At 51.4% G+C, this 22,177-nt stretch overlaps 1 protein-coding gene across 1 annotated transcript; it reads left to right on the top strand.

Moving 5' to 3' along the window:
* The first annotated feature begins 269 nt into the window (after nucleotides 1-269).
* LITAF (lipopolysaccharide induced TNF factor) lies at nucleotides 270-17,267 on the top strand. Its single transcript, XM_063143379.1, has 4 exons — nucleotides 270-309; nucleotides 14,829-15,022; nucleotides 15,965-16,121; nucleotides 16,475-17,267. The coding sequence occupies exons 2-4, from the start codon at nucleotides 14,833-14,835 to the stop codon at nucleotides 16,581-16,583; spliced, it is 456 nt and encodes a 151-aa protein (XP_062999449.1). The 5' UTR covers nucleotides 270-309; nucleotides 14,829-14,832; the 3' UTR covers nucleotides 16,584-17,267.
* The last annotated feature ends 4,910 nt before the right edge of the window (nucleotides 17,268-22,177 follow it).

Genomic DNA, 22,177 nt, shown 5'->3' with positions numbered 1-22,177 from the left:
CTGCTCTGCCCGAAGTCCTGGCTGTATTAAATGTATTGATCGCATTTTACTTGATGGGGATTTAGCTGAAGCACAGACCTCCCCCAACTCCTGCAGGATCTCACCTCCTAAGGGCACGATCCTCTGCATGTTTACACAGGGCTGCAGCTCCCATGCTCCCCAGCCCGAAGGGGCGGGGCCCAGGGGCGGTGCCAGCAGCGCCAGCCGCCCCGCCCCGCCGGGGTCCCTCCCCTCGAAGGCGGCGGCGGCGGAGCCACTTAGCCGAGCCGACAGCGCCGAGCAGCCGCCGCCGCCGAGCCAGCGCGGCAGGTAAGCGGGGCCGGGGCGAAGGCGGGGGGTCTCCTCCTCGGGGCTGCCTGCGACCCTCCTGCTTGAGCGGCCGGGGCAAGGGCAGGGCCCCCCTTCCTCCCTCCCTCCCTCCCTCCCCCTCTCGGAGCCCCCGGCCCGGGCTCTCGCCTGCCAGCCCCTGCCGCCTCCCCGCGCCTGCCCGGGCTCTTGCCCTCGAGCAACCCGCGCGAGCCCCGGGGTCTTTACTCGCGAGGAAGCCCCGGGGGATGGAACCGGGGTGGCGGAGGGCAGGAGGGAGGGAGGCAGGGAGCGCGCGCCGGGGGCGCTGCTGCCGCGGAACGCAGCTGCCCAGGAAGGCGCCGCGGCTGAGCAAGGCGCACTTGGGGCCCGATCCGGTGCCGCCGAGGCCGAAGGGAGCCCGGCAACGCCAAGCCTCCCCCATCCCCCGGGGCCAGCCGGCGAGCGCGGCGAGTTTTCGGGGGGGGGGGGCGTCTAAACCTGCCCGGGGCGCCCAGAGAGGAATCCCCCCCACCCCACCCCACCCCGTGTGATTTGGCCTTGAGTTTTTAAACGGGAGAGGAGAGGAGGAAGGGCGGGGGGTTGGAGGGTTTTGGATACGTTGGATCCCGGTTTCGTTCTGTTTGGAGCGAGCCGCTGAAATCCGCGGCGCTGAAGCGGAGCAGGCGTCATCCTGACTCACTTGGGACGCGCGAAGCCTCCTCGAAGCCGAAGTCTCCGGACTTTGGCCCCGGAGGTCCAAAGGCTGCGGGGAAGGCGGAGGCTGCGGCCCTTTGGGCCTTCAAGGGAGCCCTCCTGCCCGTGGGGGTCGTAAGGAGGCGCTGCGGATTGGGACCCCCCCCCCCCCCCCCGCTGCCTTTAGCCTGGCTGGGACTCCCCTGGAGACTTCGAGGAAGCAGGAAGAAAATGCCAGGTGGGGCGAAGGGACGTGGCAGGCCCGCTCCGCCCTTTCGGGGATGGACCCATGGCCCAGCCGGGGCTCTCCGGTGGCTTCATCGCCTGAGAGTGGCTCCAGCCGAGGGCGATGGGGGTCCCAGGGCCCCCTCCCAACCCCGGCCCCCAGCAGCTCACCCGCCTCTTGTGCCTCTGAGGAGGAGGAGGGGGAGCTCACAGAGGCAGCCTCCCTCCCCTCGCCCACCGCCATGGTCAAGGAGCTGGTTCTGCAGGAAGTTGAGGCGGTCAAGAGCATGGCCACCTGTTGCAAGCCCCCCCCCCCCCCCTGGGCATGAGACGGGCTCAGCAACAGCCCCTCCTGGGGCAAAGGAACCGGAGATTGACAAACCGCACATTTGAGGAAGCGGAAGCCAACTGCCCCAAGCCACGAGCCGGGGAGGCTGGGAGCTTCACGGAGCGACCCAACCCTGCCCTAGGGCTCAGAGCTCCCTCCAGGCCAGCACGGCGAGGCCTGGCAAACCGTAGCCCGTGTGGGTCTGTGGCTACCGCTGCAGGGCGAGGAGCGCGCTCTGTTTATGCTCAAGGGAAGACGCTCCTCTTTGCTGTCGCTTGTCACGCCGCGTCTATGCCAGCCGGCTCTTCTGCTGAGCTGCAGCCTTTTCCCCAACCAAAAGCGATCCGAGCCCAGGAAGCCTGGCCTCACAGACTCAGCCCCATGGTCCATCTTGTCAATATGGACCGACAGCACCCTGGAGTTCTCTCCTTCAGGAAAGCTGAGTCATGTACAGTTTTCTGTCAAACCCCACCCCACCCCGCCACCCCAGACGACGAGGTCATTTCCTTGCCAGGAACAGCAACCAAACCACAGTGGTGGCGTTTGCACAGCAGTGGTTTTCGTCTCTGCCTTGGCTGGACCCGTCCCGCTGAGCTTGTAAAGTGGGTGGGTGCCTTCTGTTTCCAAGGGCTGTTTTGCCACCCCTGTGCTGAGTGGGTGGCGTGAAACCCTCTCGCAAACAGCCCAGGGGGGTTCAAAGCAGGATGGAAGGAAATGGGTTTTGGAGGGGAACAGGGAAATTGCCACAGAATGACGGGCTTGGGAAAGTTTCAGAGGTCCTCTGGACTGGAAGGAGGAACTTCTAAAAATGAATCAGTTGCTAGCGAACGGTGGGCAAACAGTTATGTCATTTTTAAGTTTTTTTTTTAAAAAAAAGAGAGAAAAGTGCTTTAAATGTCCCTGTTGCACAAACACAGCCATGCTGCAAAGCACTGAACTGGTGGCAAAGGGCAAAGCTGGTACAAAGTTTAGCTGTGGCATCGCTCCAAGGTTTAAAAACATTTAAAAATATGACTTTATTCTTATTTATTTGTTTTTAATCTATTGATACACTTATGAGTTTCCTTTTAGCACAGATAGGCCTCTCAAGGCGACTTATATTTGAAACTTAAAAACAAAGTAAAAACGTTAAGGCATCACAAACAGATGTGTAGAATTTTGGGTTTTCCAGGACGGGCTAGAAAAATAGTTCAAAAATGCTTTTAAAAACAATTTTGCACAGCCAATCTGGTTAGGATTGTATCGAGTACAGAGCTACAGAACCTTCAAACTGTAACGATTTTCTCCGAGTGCGTCCACAGGATCTTACCATGAACTGGGGTGGGTGGGTGGGTGGAAGAGGGCTCTTGGGAATGGATGCGTCCTTGACCTATGTCAAATACAGCAGGCTGGGTCACGGCCCGCCAGACCACTGGTCCATATCATTCATAGAATAGCAGAGTTGGAAGGGGCCTACAAGGCCATCGAGTCCAACCCCCCTGCTCAATGCAGGAATCCACCCTAAAGCATCCCTGACAGATGGTTGTCCAGCTGTTCAACTCGGTATTGACTGGTCCAGGCGTGGGCAACCTGGTTGCCTCTAGATGTTTTGGACTACAACTCCCATTAGCCCCACCCAGCATGACCAATGAGAATTGTGGCTTTTTTTTGCCACTGCTGCGGTAAATTCAGTAGTTGGGGGGGGAGGGGGACCCACAAAAAGCAGCTGAGCGTTGTATATTGCCCACCCCTGTTTTAAACGTTTAAAAGATAATACTTGTGGATTAAACAGAGATGGTGGGTGTCAAGGCAACATCCTGTTCTGGTAACCCTTCTCCTTAATTCTAAATGCGCTGACACAGCTTGCAAATGCTCACGAACAGGCCACTCTGTGCATGCTCCATGGCTTCACATTGCTTTATTGAAGATGGGAAAAGATGGCACTAAGTTGGAGGAGAGGAGACGGACAGAAACCTGCAAGAGACCTCTGCTCTACTTGCACCTGTCTTAGGCAGTCCGGATCCTGACCATGTGAGCTCTTTGGCACCTGGGCAATAGATGCTGAGGCAGTGAGTAAAGGACATAGTTAGGAAAAGGCCGGCGCCATGCCCAGTTCTGCCCTGAGTGGACCCAGTGTTCTGTAAGAGTCAGCGGCTGCTCTCTTACTTGTGCTGGTTCCAAATCTCGCATTTGTTGAAAGGACAAAGACATGGCTGTATTCATATTCCTTTGAAGGCTCTTTTTGTGTCTTCGGTGACTGGAAAGCTAAGATGGCATTAAAGAAGTGCCCCATCCTATCCTGCCAAGCAGTTAGGGTTTCTCAAAAATGCAAGTTGTAAAGTGAACACACGCAAGAAGGGCATTCACCAACCTGGAGCAGATATGTCAAGAATGGCAACTGGGCATCGGAGACCACGGTTCATGTCCACGGACACAGCCATGTCCTCTTTGTGGCTGTGGCTCCAGGTTTAAATGCATCTTTTTAACCTCTTGCCTGGTGTTTGTGACTCGTGTCAAAGTTGTCTGGATGATTTCTCTTCTGCATTCACATGATTGCCAGTGCAGGTTTTGTGCTTGTACTGCAGTTCGGTTTAGATGTGTGTGGAGGGGAATAAAACAGTCTTCAGCAGATGCTGAAAAAAGTGTAAAGAAGGCACCAGGTGAACCTCTCTGGGAAAGTTGTTCCTCAGTGGTGGTGGGAAGGCCCTCTCCTTAGAAGTCACCTACCTCACTTAGTTGGCGAGGGTTCTCCGAGCAGGGCCTTTGAAGGGGATCCCAAGGCTCAGGGAGGTGAATTTGGGAGAAGGTAATCTTTTGGGTGAGCTGGGATGCTTCCAGACACAGGCTCCTAGCGTTACCAACCAAAAGGCATTCCTCTTTTCTGCTGCTGTCTCTTCTCCGGTAAGAGAAAAGATGGAAGAAGCAGTGAGAAAACACAGGAGGTTTAGAAATGGAAGACGATGACGTCCGAGCCCTGCTTAAATTCCGTGAATGAGGCAGAGCAATCGCAAGTATAAACCTCATATGGTTCCCAAGCCATTAGCTGACAAAGTATGATTGAGTGTCCCACTTCATATAACTTGTGGCGGTATTTCAGACCAGTGGAAGATTCTGTAACAGGCTGAAGGAAGAAAAGTTCCTCTCAAAGTACTAGACCTTGAAATCATGCAGTAAAAGCAGACTGTTCTTCACCCAATGCACAGCTTAGTCTGTGGACCCCCCTGCCACAAGATACAGTGATAGATGAAAAGTGCAATCCTATGGATGTTGAGACAGAAAAAAAGTCTAACAACTCCCAGCGTTCCCCAGGACTTGCAGCATTTAGACAGGGCTTCTTTTCTGTCTAAACATGCATAGGATTGCGGATTAGATGGCTTTTTTAAAAAAAAGGGGTGAAGGAAACCCGGATGGTGATGGTGGAGAGGCGGGATGGACAGATCTCTTCATAGATATTAGGCACGATGCAAAACAGAGCCTCCGTGTTCAGAAGAGTGTTGTTTCTGAATTGCAATTGTTGGTTATGGGAGGGCAAGAGCAAGGGGACTTTTTTTGCTTGATCCTGGAAGGAGGCAGGTGCTGGGCTAGATAGCAGTCTGGTCCTTTCTCCTGCCTCTCCCCAACCTGCCTGATGATGAGATCTGTAAATCTCAAAAGTTTGCATATGCACATTTTTTGGATGATCTTTTGGTTGCTCTAATGAAGATATTACACTATTATGGATATTGGAATTCAGTATGGATCCTTTTTTGGGGGGGTAATCTTAAATAAGAGATCCCCGTGCTGATTTAAATGCCCCCTAAAACGAGGATTTTTAGCAGGGAGAGCCAGCTGTCTCTCGTACCACTTGTGACATCTGGAAGGAAAGCCCGGCATTAAACCTTTCCACTCACTTAATGGAGCCGTGCAGACAGAGCCAAAGCCTTCTCCTTGTTTGAGGAGTTGGTTAATCATCAATCTCTTTATCTCTCAAGCATCCTGCAAATGGGGCTGCACAGGTAGGGCTTACCTTTGCAGAAGCAGGAATGGATTTCCATCAAAGGGTCCCCCGTTAATTCCCGTAGAATGATTGCTTTCTCTTGTTCTGGGGCAGCTGCATCTCCCCAATTAAAAACAACAGCAATATTTTCTTGCCTACATTGGGATAGTCAGCAACTGTGTGGTGAAAGACAGGTAGCCAAGGCATTTTGGCTGCCTGAAGCACAGGACGAGATCCCCACGCCCCGTTGCATTCTGCCTTCAGAAGTGAACTGGACTGTCAGTTGAATTCTCCTTTCCTGCTGCTGATGGTAAGCCGTCCTCCACTGAAGCTGGGGGTGGGGCAGCAGGTGAGTTTTACCCCCTGGCTGTGGGGTTACGGGAGTTGCAGTCCCAACACACCAGGAGAGCCATGGGTTGGCAAAGGCTAGTTCTTTGCCAACTATGGGGCACCCCCAGCTCTTCCAACAGAGGGCAAAGGCTGGGGGACTGCCACTGCTGCACCCCAACACCTGTCGCTTGAGGGCAGTTGCCTCACTCCACCTAACGCGAGGGCCGGCCCTGCTGTGGAACATGATGGAGTGAGGCCCCTCCACACAACCCTTGGTCATGTGAACGTAAGACGTTCCATGAGCAGAGGCTGGGCGTATCTTTGCTGCACTACTGGTGCCGTTGTTATGCAATGGATTCCTTCCATGTCTGCCCCCAGCAAAGGCCAGCAGGCTGATAAACAAATAACCCAGGGAGGCTTCCCTTTGAAAACTCTGGCTGAAAGCCTCTTGCTCTCAAAGGTGTACACCTCAAGACACAGGTAACTGAAAGGCCACTAGCCCCCCACCCCATGTGTCAACCTGAATGTTGAGATAATTCTTTGACACCTTTCTCTCAGAATTCCTAGATCGTAGGGGAAAGCTGGGTGTTGAGCTGTGTCAGGGCCTTCTCAGTGGTGGTACCTTGTCTGTGGATCACTCTCCAGAGAAGCTTGCTTGGTGCTGAATCTTGCATCCTTCCCCCCCCCCCGCCTTCAAATTGCCTTTTAGGGTGCAACCCTTTGTGCATTTAGAAGGAATAATGTCCTACATCTCTTGGCATTTCCCAGCCAGCCTTGCTGTTTTGTTGGTGGTGACTGTTCTGGGCTTTTAGTCATTGTTCTGCAATTTATGAACCTTTATTGTTTCCTATAAACAATAAACTTAAGCTGTTCTGGGATCTGTTTCGGATCAGAAGAGCGAGATATGAAAATATCTCGGTTTGTGCTGGCTGGTAGAGTGATGATAGGGCTGCGTCTTTTCCCCTCCCTTCCAGAGCTGAGCAAACCTCCGCGTCTCCTCCACAGGGGCAGTGAGAGCCTCTCTCTTTCTCTCCCTCCCTCTCCCAGTGTAATTAGAGTATAGGATTGCTCTCTTAGGCAACTTTTGGAGGGATAGATGTTGCAGGTCAATTATTTGGTGGAGTTTCACGTTGCATTTAAATATGTAGAAGGCGTCCATTGGAGGTTGACTGGTGCCGGAGAAGCTGCCACAGACTAGCCAGCAGTAATGGTCCTCCCAAGGTCTTGGTACAATTCTTCCCCCCCCTCTTTCCTAGCCCTATCTGGAGATGCCGGGGATTGACTGTGAGACCTTCTGCCTGCAAGGGAGGGGCTCTACCATTCAGCAATAGCCCTACCCTGGCTTCCTGTAGACACCGGGAAGTCAGTCTCATCTTTGAACTCAGTGGCACTGACTTCTGGTACGCTTGCGTAGGACAGCATAGCTAAGGTTTGTGTGTGTGTGTGTGTGCGCATGTTTTAAGTTCTTAGAAGAACTCTTAAAGCTGACTGCAACAGCCTTTCCACCCTCCTCCTCCTCCTCCTCTCTCCCCCCTTATTAATTTGGTTGGAGAGGAGACTGTTGTGCTGCATCTTGTAAATTACCTCCAAGTCCCTACAGCAGCTCAGTGCTTCGCCTGCAAAACATCCTCCCAGGTTCAGCCCCATCACCAAGTAAGGATGGAAAAACTCCTGCCTGAGATGCTGCCAGCCAGTGTTGACATTACTCGGCTGGATGGACCAAGGGTCTCAGGGGAAGTAGAAGGCAGCTTCCTATGGATTCGGGGCAGGAGAAAGGGAGCCCTTCTTGGCAAGGTGCACGACAGGACAGGACGTTCCCTTACGCAGCTTTCAAAGGGGACTAGAGAAATTTGCACAGGAGGGGAAATGGGGCGCTAGGCTGGAACGGGCTTCAGTCTGGTCCAGATGGGCTCTTCTGGTGTTCTTAGTCAAGATAGTTCAATGGAACCTCCATGGTTCTAGGAAATCTACCTGCAAATATCAGGTGCTGGAGACACGCAGCAGGGGGGAGCCATCGCCTTCCAGGCCTGCTGGTGGGCTTCTCAGAGGCACGTGGTTGGTCACTGTGTGGGATGGAGAGGGGCGCCTTGGCTCGGGGGCAGAGGCTTCGCTTTGCATGCAGAAGACCCCAGGTCCCGTCCCCGGCTTCTCCTCTCCCTGCCATGAAGGAAGCGCCTCGTCCCAACTGGGCGGGCAGACGCTGATCGCCGCTGCCCTCGCTGTGCCCAAACTCACTGAGTTTGGTCTGCTGAGCATGGGCACCTTTCAGGGCCTGGGTGTGCATTGGTGCAATGGCTGCTGATGTCACAAAGGGCCTCATGGCTCCTAAATCGCTCAGGGCTTTTCAAACCTCTTAGGCCACTGAGGACATTTTAATCAGGTGTGTATGATGATTGATTTCAGCCTGTTTCCTTCTCCTTTGCTGCTGCTGCTGTTGACGACAGTTATACGGCCCTTTTCCGGAGGCCTCTGTACACCCGTCAGTGCCCTCGCACTCATGTCCTGCTTTGGGTTTCCTTGTGGGCCACTGTGTGAACAGAATGCTACACTTATGTTCTTGACAATTATACGTTGGTCCTGTTCTGTTCCTGTAAGTTAGCCTTCCCATGCTGGGATCTAGTCCAGCACATCCCGAGGGCACCAGGTTGGAGAAGTCCGTTGTAAGCCTTCCGGGGAGTAGTTTTTTGTGCTGATGTCGGTGCGAGATGCAGGCGGAAGAAATCAACGCAAGGAAATGCCAGTTTCTCCCCACCCCCCAGTCTGTTGGTCTCATCTAGTTCAAATAGCTTCTGTGTTTGTCTATGGCTGTACATTGTCTACCGCTGTACAGGCTGCCTTTCCAAAAACCTTTGCAAGGGACCCTTCCAAGCCTTTATCTTGGGCACAGTTTCAGGTCAGGGGAAGAGGTCTCCTGCCCTGCCACCACTGCAGTCTTGTGCTGGCCCTGATCCACGGAAGTTCAGTGCCCGTCATTCTGTCTGCGAGCGCCTGGTCCTCTTCTGCCTCCTTTTAGAATTCTGCTGTATTGATGAGTGGTCTTTGTTCCTGGTACTCCATTTTGCAGCCCTTAGAATTTTTACGCAATCTGTATTTCCCATGAATCTATTTGTGCTTTCACTCCCTCTTTGTATCGGAGTCACACAGGCGATACCAGTAATTGAAGGCAGCACTTCCTGATTTGGGATTCTCTGTTGACTACTTGATTGCAACTGCTGGGCTGAGATTGCTGAACATGGTGTTGCTCTAAACAGGCCTGGGGTGGGGCTTGGGGTGGGGCATGTTTCCTGGAAAACACTGAATGCTTAGAAACTCCTATTTGCATTTCAAAGGAAGCTTTCCATTGTGAAACTCAGCCCAGCGCAGCTATCTTAGCAGGGAGTTGCACATAGTAATTCCTGGGTCTTCTTGGGCCTGGGTATCCATGGGCTCTTGGATATCTTGTAACCAGCATCCATCCAAGCAACATTTGAATCATTCCAGTTCTGCTAGCTGCGGGAGGATCATAGACGAGTAGAGTTAAAGGGGCCTCTGAGGCCATCAAGTCCAACCCCCTGCTCCATGCAAGAATCCAGATTAAATCAAGAAGACAGAAGCTGTCCATGGGAAATTACGTTCAGCCGCCCCTTTGGCTTCTAACATTTTCACTGGCCGTTGCCTGCACACCTTCAGGCATATCCTTGCATTCATGACTTGTGTGTCTGTATTTTTAAAATTTATTTATAGAGCGGAGATCTTTTATTTTTGCCCCTTAGGGTAGATTTTCAAAAAACCTTTTTCTTAGCTTTTATGCCTGCGGGTGGTTTTTTCACCTTTGTCCTCTCTCTGATATTTCCCCCTGATGGGTATGAGGAGTCTTTCTGCCGTGCTGGATTTTACTGGCTTGTGGTGGTTCTGTGTCATTATGGTTTTCACATTGCGAATGGTGCAGTGGTGAGGGAACTGGTCAATGAGGCATTCAAGGAGCGCCATAAGATCCATCGATTCCAGAAGCCGGATATGCTTGCTGGATTGCAGCGTCTGGTCCCCCGGTGCAGCCCATAAACTCCAGGAGGCTGTTTATGAAAGGCAGGTGGCGGCTCTAGCTGTGCGTTGCTGTAGGGCGTGTCAGCCGTGGCATTCCTGGGGCGTTGATGGGCTTGGCTCTCCCACAAGGAGGCCTAGGATGCCCCTGCTTGGGTGTGAACCACCTACCTTCATTGCTGCATGGCGTCATCCGATCGCTGTCAGGGCACAGAAAGTTATGCAAGCTGCCTTGGACTCTGCACAGCTGGGGATTGCTTAGACCAGCTTCCGCCAACCTGGTACCTTCCAAAGGTGTTGGACTACAACACCCATAATCCCTTGTGAAGTCCTCACCCACCTCTCTGAACAGGGCCTGCGTGAGACTGAGCTCTGCAGGAAAAAGAACGGCTGCTCCCGAAAAGGACAGATGCTGGGGGAGTGGTTAGAAACCACCGAAATCCTCCTCGTGCTCTCAAGCCACAAACTCTACAATAACAACTTCCAGAGGGGCAGCGGTAGGAGCCCGGTGCAGCAAAAACAGAGCGTTTTGTGGCACTGTAAAGACTAACCGGTTTATTTTGGCAGAAGCTTTTGTGGACACTGTCTACTTCCATCAGATGCAGGAACCGTTAACCTCAAATTGGCAGATCCAGATGTTGGGGTGGTGGTGGAGGAAGAGGTAAACAGTGTTGTCAGAGGGAATTGTGCAGCAGTAAGGCAGAAGAGGTGCCAGAGCGCGATGCCTGCCCTCCACCCCACAGCCGTCCCCATCCAGACTCTACCCCATTGATGATTTTTCAGGCTTTTTCCAAGTTTACGTAGACTCTCTTGACTTCTCCCCTCATCCTCACAACTCCGTGTTTTGCCATCTATGTGTGTTTTCATTTAGTGCCAACTGCATGTGACAATTTGTTTCTTATGGAAAAGGGAAAGGCGGTGTGTGTGGCACGGGGCAGAGAGAATGAAGGAGAGCTCCTCTTTAAATCCATAGGCTTCTGGGTGAATTGGGAAATTTCCACCCCATTGTTTGGGAACAATTCCCCATCCTGCCCCTGTGGATTTATGTTAACAGCCTCCCCCGACTTTGGGGTACTTTGCAGAATTTCCTGCAATTTTGTGGTGGGGGACAGGGTGGGATGGTTTGGATGCAAACCCAGCTAACTTGATTTTTGCACCCTGATTACATTAAGTGTTTGGCACGGCAACGTCTCCAGGATTTCGGCTGGCTTGTTTTTGTATGCTTTGGGGAGAAGAGGGCTGGAACTTACTGGAAGTGATCCACAGTGCGTTGCATTAATTAGTGGGAGGATTTCGCAAGAGGTGCAGAGTAGCCGGCAGCACGAGATCTGAGACCGAGATCAGGATCTCCCCGCGGTTGGGTGGTTTGCGATAGACGGGACGGTTTCCGACTTCCAGCCATTTAATAAAAGCAAGTAAAAGTCATAGCTGACTTTGTGCTAATTCCTTGTCTCTCAGCCATAGTGTCCATAACATATGGACAGTAATCGGTTGCATTTGACCAGGTTTCTGGACAGTGTTGCCAAACTGTTTTAGTGCTGTAAAATGTTGCAGTGTGGTGTTGCAGCGTGGTTCAGGGTTCCAACCAGGCGAAACCATTCCTGCTTCTGCCTTGATTTCTACTGTTCCAGTCAGCATTCCTTACCCACTGTACGCTCAGTTCTTACTGAGCTGTTTTGCGCCCCCTCCACAAGTCTTTCCTAAAAGCTTTTTTTGGGGGGGGGGAAATTACTTTTCCTAACCTTGGGGCTCCTCTGAGCCTGCTGATGCCTCCCTATTTTACGTGGGGCGTGTGGTCTTGGCTACATCAAGATCCACGTTCCGAGAATGAGTTCATTATTAGACAGAGAGATTGTATATTGTTTATTTAAAGCTGGTTTATCCCACTCCTTGGCCAAGAAGTTTACATGCCATCAGTAAAACCAGGCAGTCCCTCCCTCGCAGGCCTTGACAGTCTAAAAGGATGCAACGCACGAGGAAAGAGGGATACGGAAGAAAGAGGAAAGAATGAGGTTTGTCTTTCAGCAGAGCTGGTGGAATGAATGTAGGGGCAATATGTAGTCGTATCTGGTGTAGATTTGTAGTTGCCTGTGCAGATTATCCCAGCGTGTGACTCAGGGTGTAGGAGAATACCTTAGTTCCCTCTCCTGAGCTTCCATTTATATTATATTGTATTCAGTGTTGTTCCCTGCCTCGATCCAGAGGGAGAAGCAGGAAATAGATAAATAAATATATTATCATCATTTGGTACAAAAAAGACAGTAGATCCCACCAGCCTACTGTCTGTCTACCCTGAAATTCTTTTGTGTTTTCAGTTGCTTAGAGCTAAAATGGTTCAGGGGAGCCAAGAGTTTTGGTCCCTGGACATGGTATTATTGAAGGTTCAACGAGGAAGGTGGTTTTTTTTAGAGTACAATCAGCCATAACCTCTGTTAGGTGGCATTTCTGGGGGGGCCACCCCTCTCCTTCGGCTATTGACACGAATGCTTCTGGTTTCGTATAGATATGAATGTGCTATCCCATGCAGAATGGATGGAGTGGGGGGAGGGAAACACATGTATATTTGGAATAATTTGTTTTAATAAAGTTGATGACTGCATGTGTGTGGATGGGGAAATAACTGTTTGTTTATAGTGGAAACTCCATAGAGATATGCTAATACCTACCGAAGCACGTTATATAACAGGCATATAAAAGTTGTGCGTAATGGAAGTTAATGCTCCATTGAAAGGCAAGGGGGGGCGGCTATTGCGATGGGGAAAGTATTCCTGAAAAGATAACAGAGCGAGCAATTGAGTCCTGAACACACAAACGCAGAAGCTCCGGCAAGAAGGCTCAGCGTCCCCGCTGGAGCTGCGCTCTTTGCTTCCACGCGCCCCGTATCCATTTGTGGAAAGCAAACAGAAGCTGCCCTTGGATCACTGAAAGCCAGAAGAGGTGAGCTGAACCTCTTCAAGTCCGTCCGCAGCGTGAGAAGTAGATTTCATTCCCTCTCCTGGAGGCCGCTAGAACGGTCACTCACTTCAAGAAAATCTGGGGTACAACCCTATGCCTTGTTTAGACAGGAAAAAGTCTGGGGCAGGCCGGCAGTTGTAGGGCTTTTTCCTATGTAAACAATCATATGATGGTGAATCAGTTAAATTTTCATATGAGTAAAACTGATGCTCGTTACCCCCCTCTAACATATGTCTAAAATGCCCCTCTGGGTGCTGGAGCCGATATACGAAATCCAGATAAAAATAGAATAAAACAAATTCATCATTACAATAAAATAAAAGCAGAGCATTCATCACAATAAAACATTCAAAACCATTAAAACCTTGATGGAACCATCCCAGTCTTCACTGCCTGGCTAAAGCATAATAAAGGCTTGTCTGATTTCCCTAGGAAGGGAGTTCCAGAATGGGGCAGCTTCAGAAAAGGCCCTGCCTCAAATTCCCACTAACTGAATTTCCCAAAGTGCTAATTCATAAAGCAGGACCTTTGACGACAATGCAAATTACAGGCAGTTTCATATGGGAGAAGGCAGGCTTTCGGATATCCTGGCTATGCTTGCTGGGGATAATGGGAGTTGTAGTCCAGTCCAGCACTTGCTGAAGGCACCAGGCTGATGTAGGTCCTATGGAGGTCCGGAGAGAGAAAAGGATGTCAACGCTGCACATCGCCTCTCTGATTATGGGGCAGTGCGCTCTGGGCCCCATATGTGTGGGGTTATCTCTTGAGGGTTGATTTTGGGGAGTCTTGCATAAAGCTGACCGCTGGTTTTACTTCTGTTTTCATGTGCTGGGATGCTTTTACTCTTTGCTGCTGAATTTTATCTTATTTTAGTCAAGTGCTGTTTTTATTCACTGTTTTATTATTGTTGCTTTGAATTTGTTTTATTATAAAATTTCAACAAAACAAAAAAGGAGGAAAAGGGAAAAATATATTCATTGTTCCACTGTTTATATGTATTTGTTTTTACCATACTGAATACCTCCCAGGGAACATGGCCTATTTGGGTGTGTGTGTGGTATAACTAACAAACAAGGAATCTGGTGACCCTTCTCCTAGCTTGGACAAAGAAGGGTCATGGAAACTCCAAACTCCCCATGATTTACATGCATGTGCCTTTGAGTTCTTGTCTCTTCGTTACTCAACACTTGATGGCGAATGTGTGAACTCAAAGACCGTTTCTTCTGCCGCCCCCAGACTGTGGAATGGCCTGCCGGAGGAGATTTGTCAGCTTAAAGCTCTCTCAGAGTTTAAGACAGCCATAAAGACAAGTCTCTTCCGGCAGGCCTACCCGGATGAACTTTAAACCTAAGAATTTTAAGATGCTGTGATTGTTATTTTAATATTGTATTGGTTTTATACGCTCTTTTAACTAATTTTATGTATTAGATTGTGTTCGGTGTTGTTCCACGCCTCGATCCAGAGGGAGAGGCGGGTAATAAATTTATTATTATTATTATTGTTCTCCTTGGAAAACTGATGGACTTTCAGCTGTGGGCGGTGGGAGGAACACCCTTCCACGGCATTACACCTGCAACGGTTCATTCACACACGGCACAGGCTTCAAGCGACGCAGGCACCAGAGTGAACCAAACCTTTGTAGCCCAGTTCTTTCAGTCTCTCCTCATAGGGCTTTGTTTCCAGACCCCTGATCATCCTGGTTGCCCTCCTCTGAACACTTGTCTGCATCCTTCTTGAATTGTGGAGCCCAGATCTGGACGCAATACTCTAGATGAGGCCTAACCAGGGCCAAATAGAGAGGAACCAGTACCTCACGTGATTTGGAAGCTATACTTCTATTAATGCAGCCCAAAATAGCATCTGCCTTTCTTGCAGCCATATCGTACTGTTGGCTCATATTCAGCTTGTGATCTACAACAATTTCAAGATCCTTCTCGTTTGTAGTATTGCTGAGCCAAGTATCCCCCATCTTGTTCGCGCCCTCCTTCCCTAAACGGCAGGCCGCCTCTTTTGCTTTGTCTTCCTCTTTCCCAGAACCATGGCATCTCTTCCCTCTGCTCCGAATGCCCCACCGGCCCTGCCACCTTCTTACGAAGAGACGACGGGTATCAACAATTCCGCGCCGTACCCGTATCCTGCACCCGGGCATGGCGCTGGGCCAGCGGCGAAAGGGGAGAACGTCCCTCCGTATGCCATGCATCCGAGACCAGTTGCAGGACAACAGCCAAGTAAGTCGGAGACGATTTAGCGCCCGGGCCTCTTCGGCAGTCTCTGCCCAGGGTAACCCCCTGCCTCAGGCGGTAGAGTGGAAGGAGCGGGAAATGGCACCCTCCCCCTGCCAGGAGGGCCCGCTGGCGTCTCCCGCGGGTGCTCTGGACAGCATTGCTGGTCACCGACCTGCTGCAGAAACTGCAGCCACCCTCTTGGTGAGCCCAGTGGCTCCGGCCGTCAGCACCGCCGATCCCCGTTCTCCGGCTGTGGCAAAGCAGAGAGAGAGAGCAGCAGCTGGGGGGTGGGCTCTCTGGGGCTGCTGCCTGTCCTGTGCTTCACTCTGAGGGGAGCCTCAAAGCGGAACAGAGGGCGGGCGGCTGCTCTCAGCCCCTCGCTCCCGGAGAACCCTCTCAACGTGAACCAGAGGACTGGAGGGAGCGGCCCGCACAGCTCTTTTGAGAGCCAGCCAGGCCCAGATGCCTGGCTCTGAGGAGGCCCTTCCTCAGAGCTAGGCATCATGGGAGGAAGAGTGTCCCTGGAGATCACTAGGGACGCCCCTTCCACAATGGGGGGCGAGCAGGGCAGGCGGCTCAGGCTCAGGCTGCTCCCCACAGGCCAACGGCAGCGCGGTACCCATGAGAACCCACCGTAGCGCAGCGGTCGCGCTCCTGGTGGGCGTGCAGCAGGTCCCAGGTTCTATCCCCAGTATCTCCTCTAAAAAGGGGTCTTGGGTGCTGGGCGATAGGAAAGGTCCTTCTTGGCCCAGAGGGCTGGTGACAGACACAACATCCCAGGCTTTCCCAGGGGAGGCTGGTGGCTCCGATGTCGGTCGGGTGGAGAATCTGCTCTGGGTTTCAGTCAGCACCAGCTCCCCTTCCAGGCTGGAGTCGGAAGCAGGCTCTCTTTCGAAGGGAACGTGACGCTTTCGCTCTGCTCTTCGTCCTCCTCCTCCTCCGCAGTTCCCGTCCAGGCGGTCTATATCCAGAACCCGCTGCTCTTCCATGACCGGCCCGTGCAGATGAGTTGCCCGTCCTGCAGCCGGATGATTGTGACCTTGACCACGTACCGCGCGGGGGCTTTGACCTGGCTCTCGTGCGGAGGCCTCTGCCTGCTGGGGTGAGTCCGTCGCCATCTCTCCGGTTTCTTCGCGGACGTCGTGTTCGCGGCAGCTTCACGGCCAAGCCGAGGAGCTCCTCAGCCCAGGCCCGCTCGCCCCTGCCAGCCAGTCACCCGTGCCCACGCGCAGCCGGACCGTTGGCCTGGGATGTGCCGCTCTGCCGTGGCATGCTTGTCCTCTTGGCCCTGCGGGGAGGGGCTGGAGGTCGGGGGCGAAACATCTGCCCCGCGGGTGGAGGTCCCCGGTTAAATCCAGCTCAAATCCAGAAATGCTTCTGTTCCATCCCGGGAGGTGGGCCGGGGGCGCCCCTGGCGTGCTGGTTGCCCTGAACGCTGCTTGCTTTCCCTGGCAGGTGCTGGGCCGGCTGCTGCTTAATCCCCTTCTGCGTGGACGCGCTGCTCGACGTCGACCACCACTGCCCCAACTGCCAAGCTCTCCTCGGCAGCTACAAGCGGCTCTGAACCAGCCCAGGCGGGCAGCAGCGGGCCGGCCCGTCGCAACCCTCTTACGCTGTGCCTTTTGAGGGCGTGTGCGTGCGTGTGTTCAAGAAGACTAGACTTTGGGGAAGGGGGGAATGTATACCACTTCTTGGCCTCTCTCTCTCCCCAAATGTATGCCTGTTCTGTCCTGCAAAGAATATATGGTCGAAAGCCAATTCTGTCCATGTTGGATGCCTCGTGCTGCAGCGGGAGAACCGGTGCAGGCCCGTCTCTGCATCCTTTCTTCGCACTGACAAGCAAAGTCGTTGCGATGGGAACCCTCCACCTGTCTGTACCTGCTCAGGCCTTTCACCCAACCTGGAGGCGAATTCCAGTACCCTCACTCCTTGGCACTTTTTCTGAGCACCAAAACCCTTGTCAAAACCCTGGTTTTCAGATTTCTTCTAACATGCACTCCGTCCAAATTGCGTGGCAAAAGGAGGCACCTCAGGGCTTCTATAACCATTGACTTAATTTGGAGACCAGCGTTCTCCAAAAATAAACCAACCTTGCTGCTCCTGTATTCAGTCAGAATTTAGTGTAGAGAATTGCTAAGAGATCTTGAAACTTTTCTGTACGTGTGAAAATAGCTTTCTGCTGTAGAATTCCGTCTGGCCATCTTTGTTCTGCTGTGAGCCAAAGATTAAACGTGAGAGTGTGTTTCTAGTTTCTAGTATTTGATAGAAGCACCTGGATCTCTCCAAGTGGGCTACAACTGGTGCAAGTTCTGGGTGGGTGGGAGGTTTCTGCATCCATCAGGCGGAGCGATTCCTAGGCCTGCAGCCATGGGGGAAACAGTGTCTGACTAGACAATACAGATCATGGATGTGGGGAGGGGTAGCTAGTGGATGTTCCCTGCCACCAGCTTTCCCAGTGACCCAACAGGAGAAGGAATCTCTGTTCTTCTTTGCACCCACTGGGACTTCTATAGGAGCCGATCTTTGCTGATGCAACACGAGTTCATTGCAAGTCAGGGCCCCCGTTTTGCCTTCGAAGCAGAAGAGATGATCTCACTGAGGGGCTCGAACCAATTTCTGTCGCGAATTAAAAGCACAACACAGCGGCTGAACGCTGCCTTCATAGAGATGTAATATTTCCAGAAATTTCCAACCCATGGGGAGAAAAAACATTCCCCTCCCCCCCGTTTGAGGGATGTGGGTGGGGACAAAAATCTTGGGGAAAATATGCAGTACTTACTTTTGTAATGCTCTTTGCAGATCTAACGTCACTTTGTTACTTTAGGACAGTGGTTCCCAAACGTTTTCAGGTCACCGCCCCCTTGGTTCCACAAATTAATGCCCAGTGCCCCCTACCCTACCCTATAAAAATCATTATTCAGAATAGCGGTTTTCAATGACCCACTAAGGAAGATAATAACAATAAAATTCAAAACAGTAACAATTAGTTGAATATTTATTCAAAGTCTGAAGCACCCGCCGCAGGCTTGCCAAGGGAGGGAGGGAAAAGAGAGCGAACACCTCTGTCTTGCAGCCGGCATGGCGGGGCACACCAAGCAAGGTATGTCTCTTCATTAGCGTTTTGGTGCTTTTGAAACATTTCAATTCACCGTTTAAAGGACTCTTCTTAAATGGTATTAATACATATGTGGATTCTTCCCCTATATGGCTTGGGACCAAACTACCTTCTCCCATAAAAATGTCCCTGGGTTTTAAGACCTTCTGGAGAGGCGCTTCTCGGAAAAGACCACCTGGAGCGCCCCCCTACCGCTCCCTTGCCTCTTAACGCCCCCCTATGCAATCCTGCCACCCTCTTTGGGAACCACTGCTTTAGGAACATAAACTGCATTACATATAACTCAGCTGGCTCAGAAAATTATCACTAACAATAAAAACATTTTAAAGCGAACTTGCCCAAACAAACTATGCTTTTACATTTAATATACCAAACATGATAATTGTATGAACAAACCAAGCTATACATAATACATTTTAGAAACTTTAGCAAGCAGGTCCCTGAAACATCTGTATTATCCTGGAAGCAGGAAGAACTGGAGGCAGAGGAAGAGTGTGGTACAGAATCGGTTCTTGTTTGTGAGATATTGGTCTATTTAGGAATCTTATTAAAAACTGTGGCAGTGAGTTCCATAGACTCAAGCAATAAAGGGGTTTGTGTGTGTGTGTGTTTTTAAAGAATGATTAGCAACGGCAGGGTAACCTACAGTGTTCCTCTGACATGTAGGTTTTAGAACCACATTTATTGACTGTTCCAGCTTCTAAACAGAACAAGTCCAGCGGTCCAGGACTATAGAAGAAAATCAAAACTGCCAAAATTCACATAAGATAAGAAGACCCCTGCTGCTGGATCAGACCGAGGGTCCATCCCATCCGGCCTTCACTTCCCACAGTGGCTGCCTGGCTGCCCATGGAAAACCTGCAAGCAGGAGACGGGTGCAAGATCCCCCTCCAGCCCTGTCACACGTTGGAGAACTGACCATGACTTGGGGCATTCCTAAATGTCTTCTCAGTAAAAGATACAGTAGAATCCTAGAATCGTAGAGTTGGAAGGGGCCTACAAGGCCATCGAGTCCAACCCCCTGCTCAATGCAGGAATCCACCTTAAAGCATCCCTGACAGATGTTGTCCAGCTGCCTCTTGAAGGCCTCTAGTGTGGGAGAGCCCACAACCTCCCTAGGTAACTGATTCTATTGTCGTACTGCTCTAACAGTCAGGAAGTTTTTCCTGATATCAGTAACTTATGAAATAGCTATGTTGGAAACCTTACAGAGAGGATTAATAAAATCCTCCCCACGGCTTCAACATTTTACATCTCTAGCCTTCCCATAAAGGTTTTCCTATTCCTGAGATTGTAGCAATAATTTGGGGGGTGGGGTGGAGTAACATCTGGATACCAATATATGAACACCTTGCTTTAAATGTTTTATTCCACCTTCTAAAAGGAAGTATTTCATAATGCAAAATTGTTCAATTTTCCATGGGGCTGCGGAGGGAAACAAAGATCTTGAGGGAATTGTTTTCCCTCCGTGAGCCTTCACGTCTTTATGCCTACATGAGCCAGGGATGGCATAAATACGTTTGCTTTCTTTGCATAGGGAGCACGATACAGCTTGCGAAAGACTCCAGCAATGTTTTGGTGGGATGTGGGCGAGATCTCTGTAGCAAGGGCAGCCTCAGGCCTGACTGGAGCTTTCTGAATGTATACAGAAAGCGAGTTGAAGTTTGTATTAGTCTGCATTTGAACCTAACTGTTATTTTGTCCCAGAGTCTTATAAATAAAATTGTGTTATCTTCTGAAAATAAATAGCTGGCTGTTGATGCGAGTTTCACTTCCTAAACTGGGTGTGCCGTGTGAGGGGAGGCCTGCAGTTGGGCTAACTGTCGGCCTGGCCTGCCTCCCCGTAGTACAGCCTTCCTCAACCTGGGGGCGCTCCAGATGTGTTGGACTGCATCTCCCAGAATGCCCCAGCCAGCTGGCTGGGGCATTCTGGGAGTTGTAGTCCAACACATCTGGAGTGCCCCAGGTTGAGGAAGGCTGCTGTAGTAAGAAGCAGCTCCTGGACATCGATGGTGCAAATGTGCGAACGTGCCTTCTGGTGTGGTACCTCACCCCTGTGCGCTCACGTGGGAGGTAAAACCTGGAATTGATCGTGCGAGTCCTGAATACAAAACACTAGAATAAAATCGAGACTTCAAACTTGGAAAGTGACCCAAGGCTTCCTTTGACTCGGTAAAAAGCTCCGCTTTGTGCCTTCGCTTCCAGAGTGTGGGCAGGCACATGTGATCACCCCCCTCCCCACATCCCCTTTTCTGGCCGAAAGCAACACACAGCTGCTCACAGTCGGAGTCATCCAGGGTCTTCCCTTGCCTCTGGAAGTTTTTAGCAGCAAAGGGACATTGTGCCACGACTGTTCTCCTGTCAACCGGCTGGTGATACAGGGCTAATAAATGCGTGTGACTGAAAGGCCTGTTCTGGGATGCATGAAGACTTTTAGAAACTCAGGAGTGCACTTTAAGAGCGTTTGTGAGTTGCCACGCTTTAAAAAATAACTATTCGCACAGGGCACATACATCCTGCTAATACACCCATCACCCCTCAGCGCTTGGAACCTGCAGGACAACCAGAGAGAGAGAGATGGAGAGGCCACGGCAGAAGCTCAACCAGCGGTGCTCTGCAATTCATGCAGTAGTCACGGCCGCGTCACGCCAACACTAGCCTAGGCGTCACTAGTACCACCACCATCTCCTCCTCCTCCTCCCAGTACACAATTTATGGGATTTGCTGGCACAGGATGCGGCGACAGCCATGAGCTCAGCCGGGTTTAAAAGGGAATGAGACCAATGCACAGAGGGAGGATGGAAGACCTGTTGGGAGAGCCCCAGGGAGAGACGGCCTCTTATCCCTCGTGCCTTGCTTGTGAGCTTCCCCCGAGGCACTGGGTTGATCCAGCTGGGAAGAGGCCCAACAGAGCTCCATGTCAGGTTCTGAAAGCAGGTGCCCTATTCAGTGATGCTCGTCCACAGGTGAGTTTCCTAGCTGCTATACATCTCCCTTATCCTGAGATGTCTTCAGCACATCAGAAGCAGCTTTCTATTGAACGCCTGCCCAGCCCAGTATTGTTGACATGGACTGGCAGCAACTGCTCTCCAGGGTGGCAGGCAAGATTCTTCCCTAATCTCCATCCCTGGAGACGCTGCTGCCGGGGATCGAAACGGCGACCTGGTGCCTGCACAGCAGGGGCTCTTCTGCCACGGAGGCTGAGCTTCACTGCTGCCTCCACACTGGAGCCACAGAGGTCGTCAAGGAATTCCTCTTTGCTCCACCGCACGAAACGACCAGCTTGTGCAACATTGCACCTGCGTGCTGCGAGCCGCACCCCTGTGACTCCTCCAACCTTTGCCATAGTTCAAGCGGGCCGACGGAAAAACAGGTTTGAAGACGCACCGCTTCTTGCTTCCGTTTGGCCCCTTGCAGAAGCCGCCTTTGCAATAACCTGTTCTGGTGACTTGGCTTCCCTTTAAGCGATTGCGCCAGGCTGAACTCGTGCTTCCCAAACCACGTGACTGAACAGGGCCCACAGCTGCAACGGAAGAGCTTTTAAAAATTTTCCTTTCCATTTTTGCTTCGTAGCATAGGACGGTTCCTCGCATGACGCAGAGTTTGTAGCGCTTAGGCGTGTAGCAAATTGTGTTTGATCAGATTAGAGCAGCCTTCCTCAGTCCAACACATCTGGAGCGCCCCAGGTTGAGGAAGGCTGGATTAGAGGGTGGTGTAGGAAGAAAGTCTCTTTCAGTCCTGCAGGAAAACCTGAACATTTTTTCAGCCCTACAAGAAAACCAGCCAGTCCCACAACCCATTGCTGCTTATGTTGCTGGAAGCTTAAATAGTCCCTCAGCCAGGGCATTTAACAGAGACACTCCTCACTGCTTATTTCTACATAACCTCGGGAGAACAGGGAATGCATTTTAAGGGATCTAACACCTATGCATGTATGAGAGGAAATTTTTATGCCAAGTGACATGGGGATGAATTGATTATCGTGTCCTAATGGGAATTTAGGGTTATCCTGCTTGCAGAAACATCTCTGGAAACGTTACGTG

Source organism: Elgaria multicarinata, chromosome 17 (genome assembly GCF_023053635.1).
Source record: "Elgaria multicarinata webbii isolate HBS135686 ecotype San Diego chromosome 17, rElgMul1.1.pri, whole genome shotgun sequence".
NCBI classification, from domain to species: Eukaryota; Metazoa; Chordata; class Lepidosauria; order Squamata; family Anguidae; genus Elgaria; species Elgaria multicarinata.
Note: the sequence above shows the minus strand (reverse complement) of the source record. Positions and strands in the feature narration are given on the sequence as shown.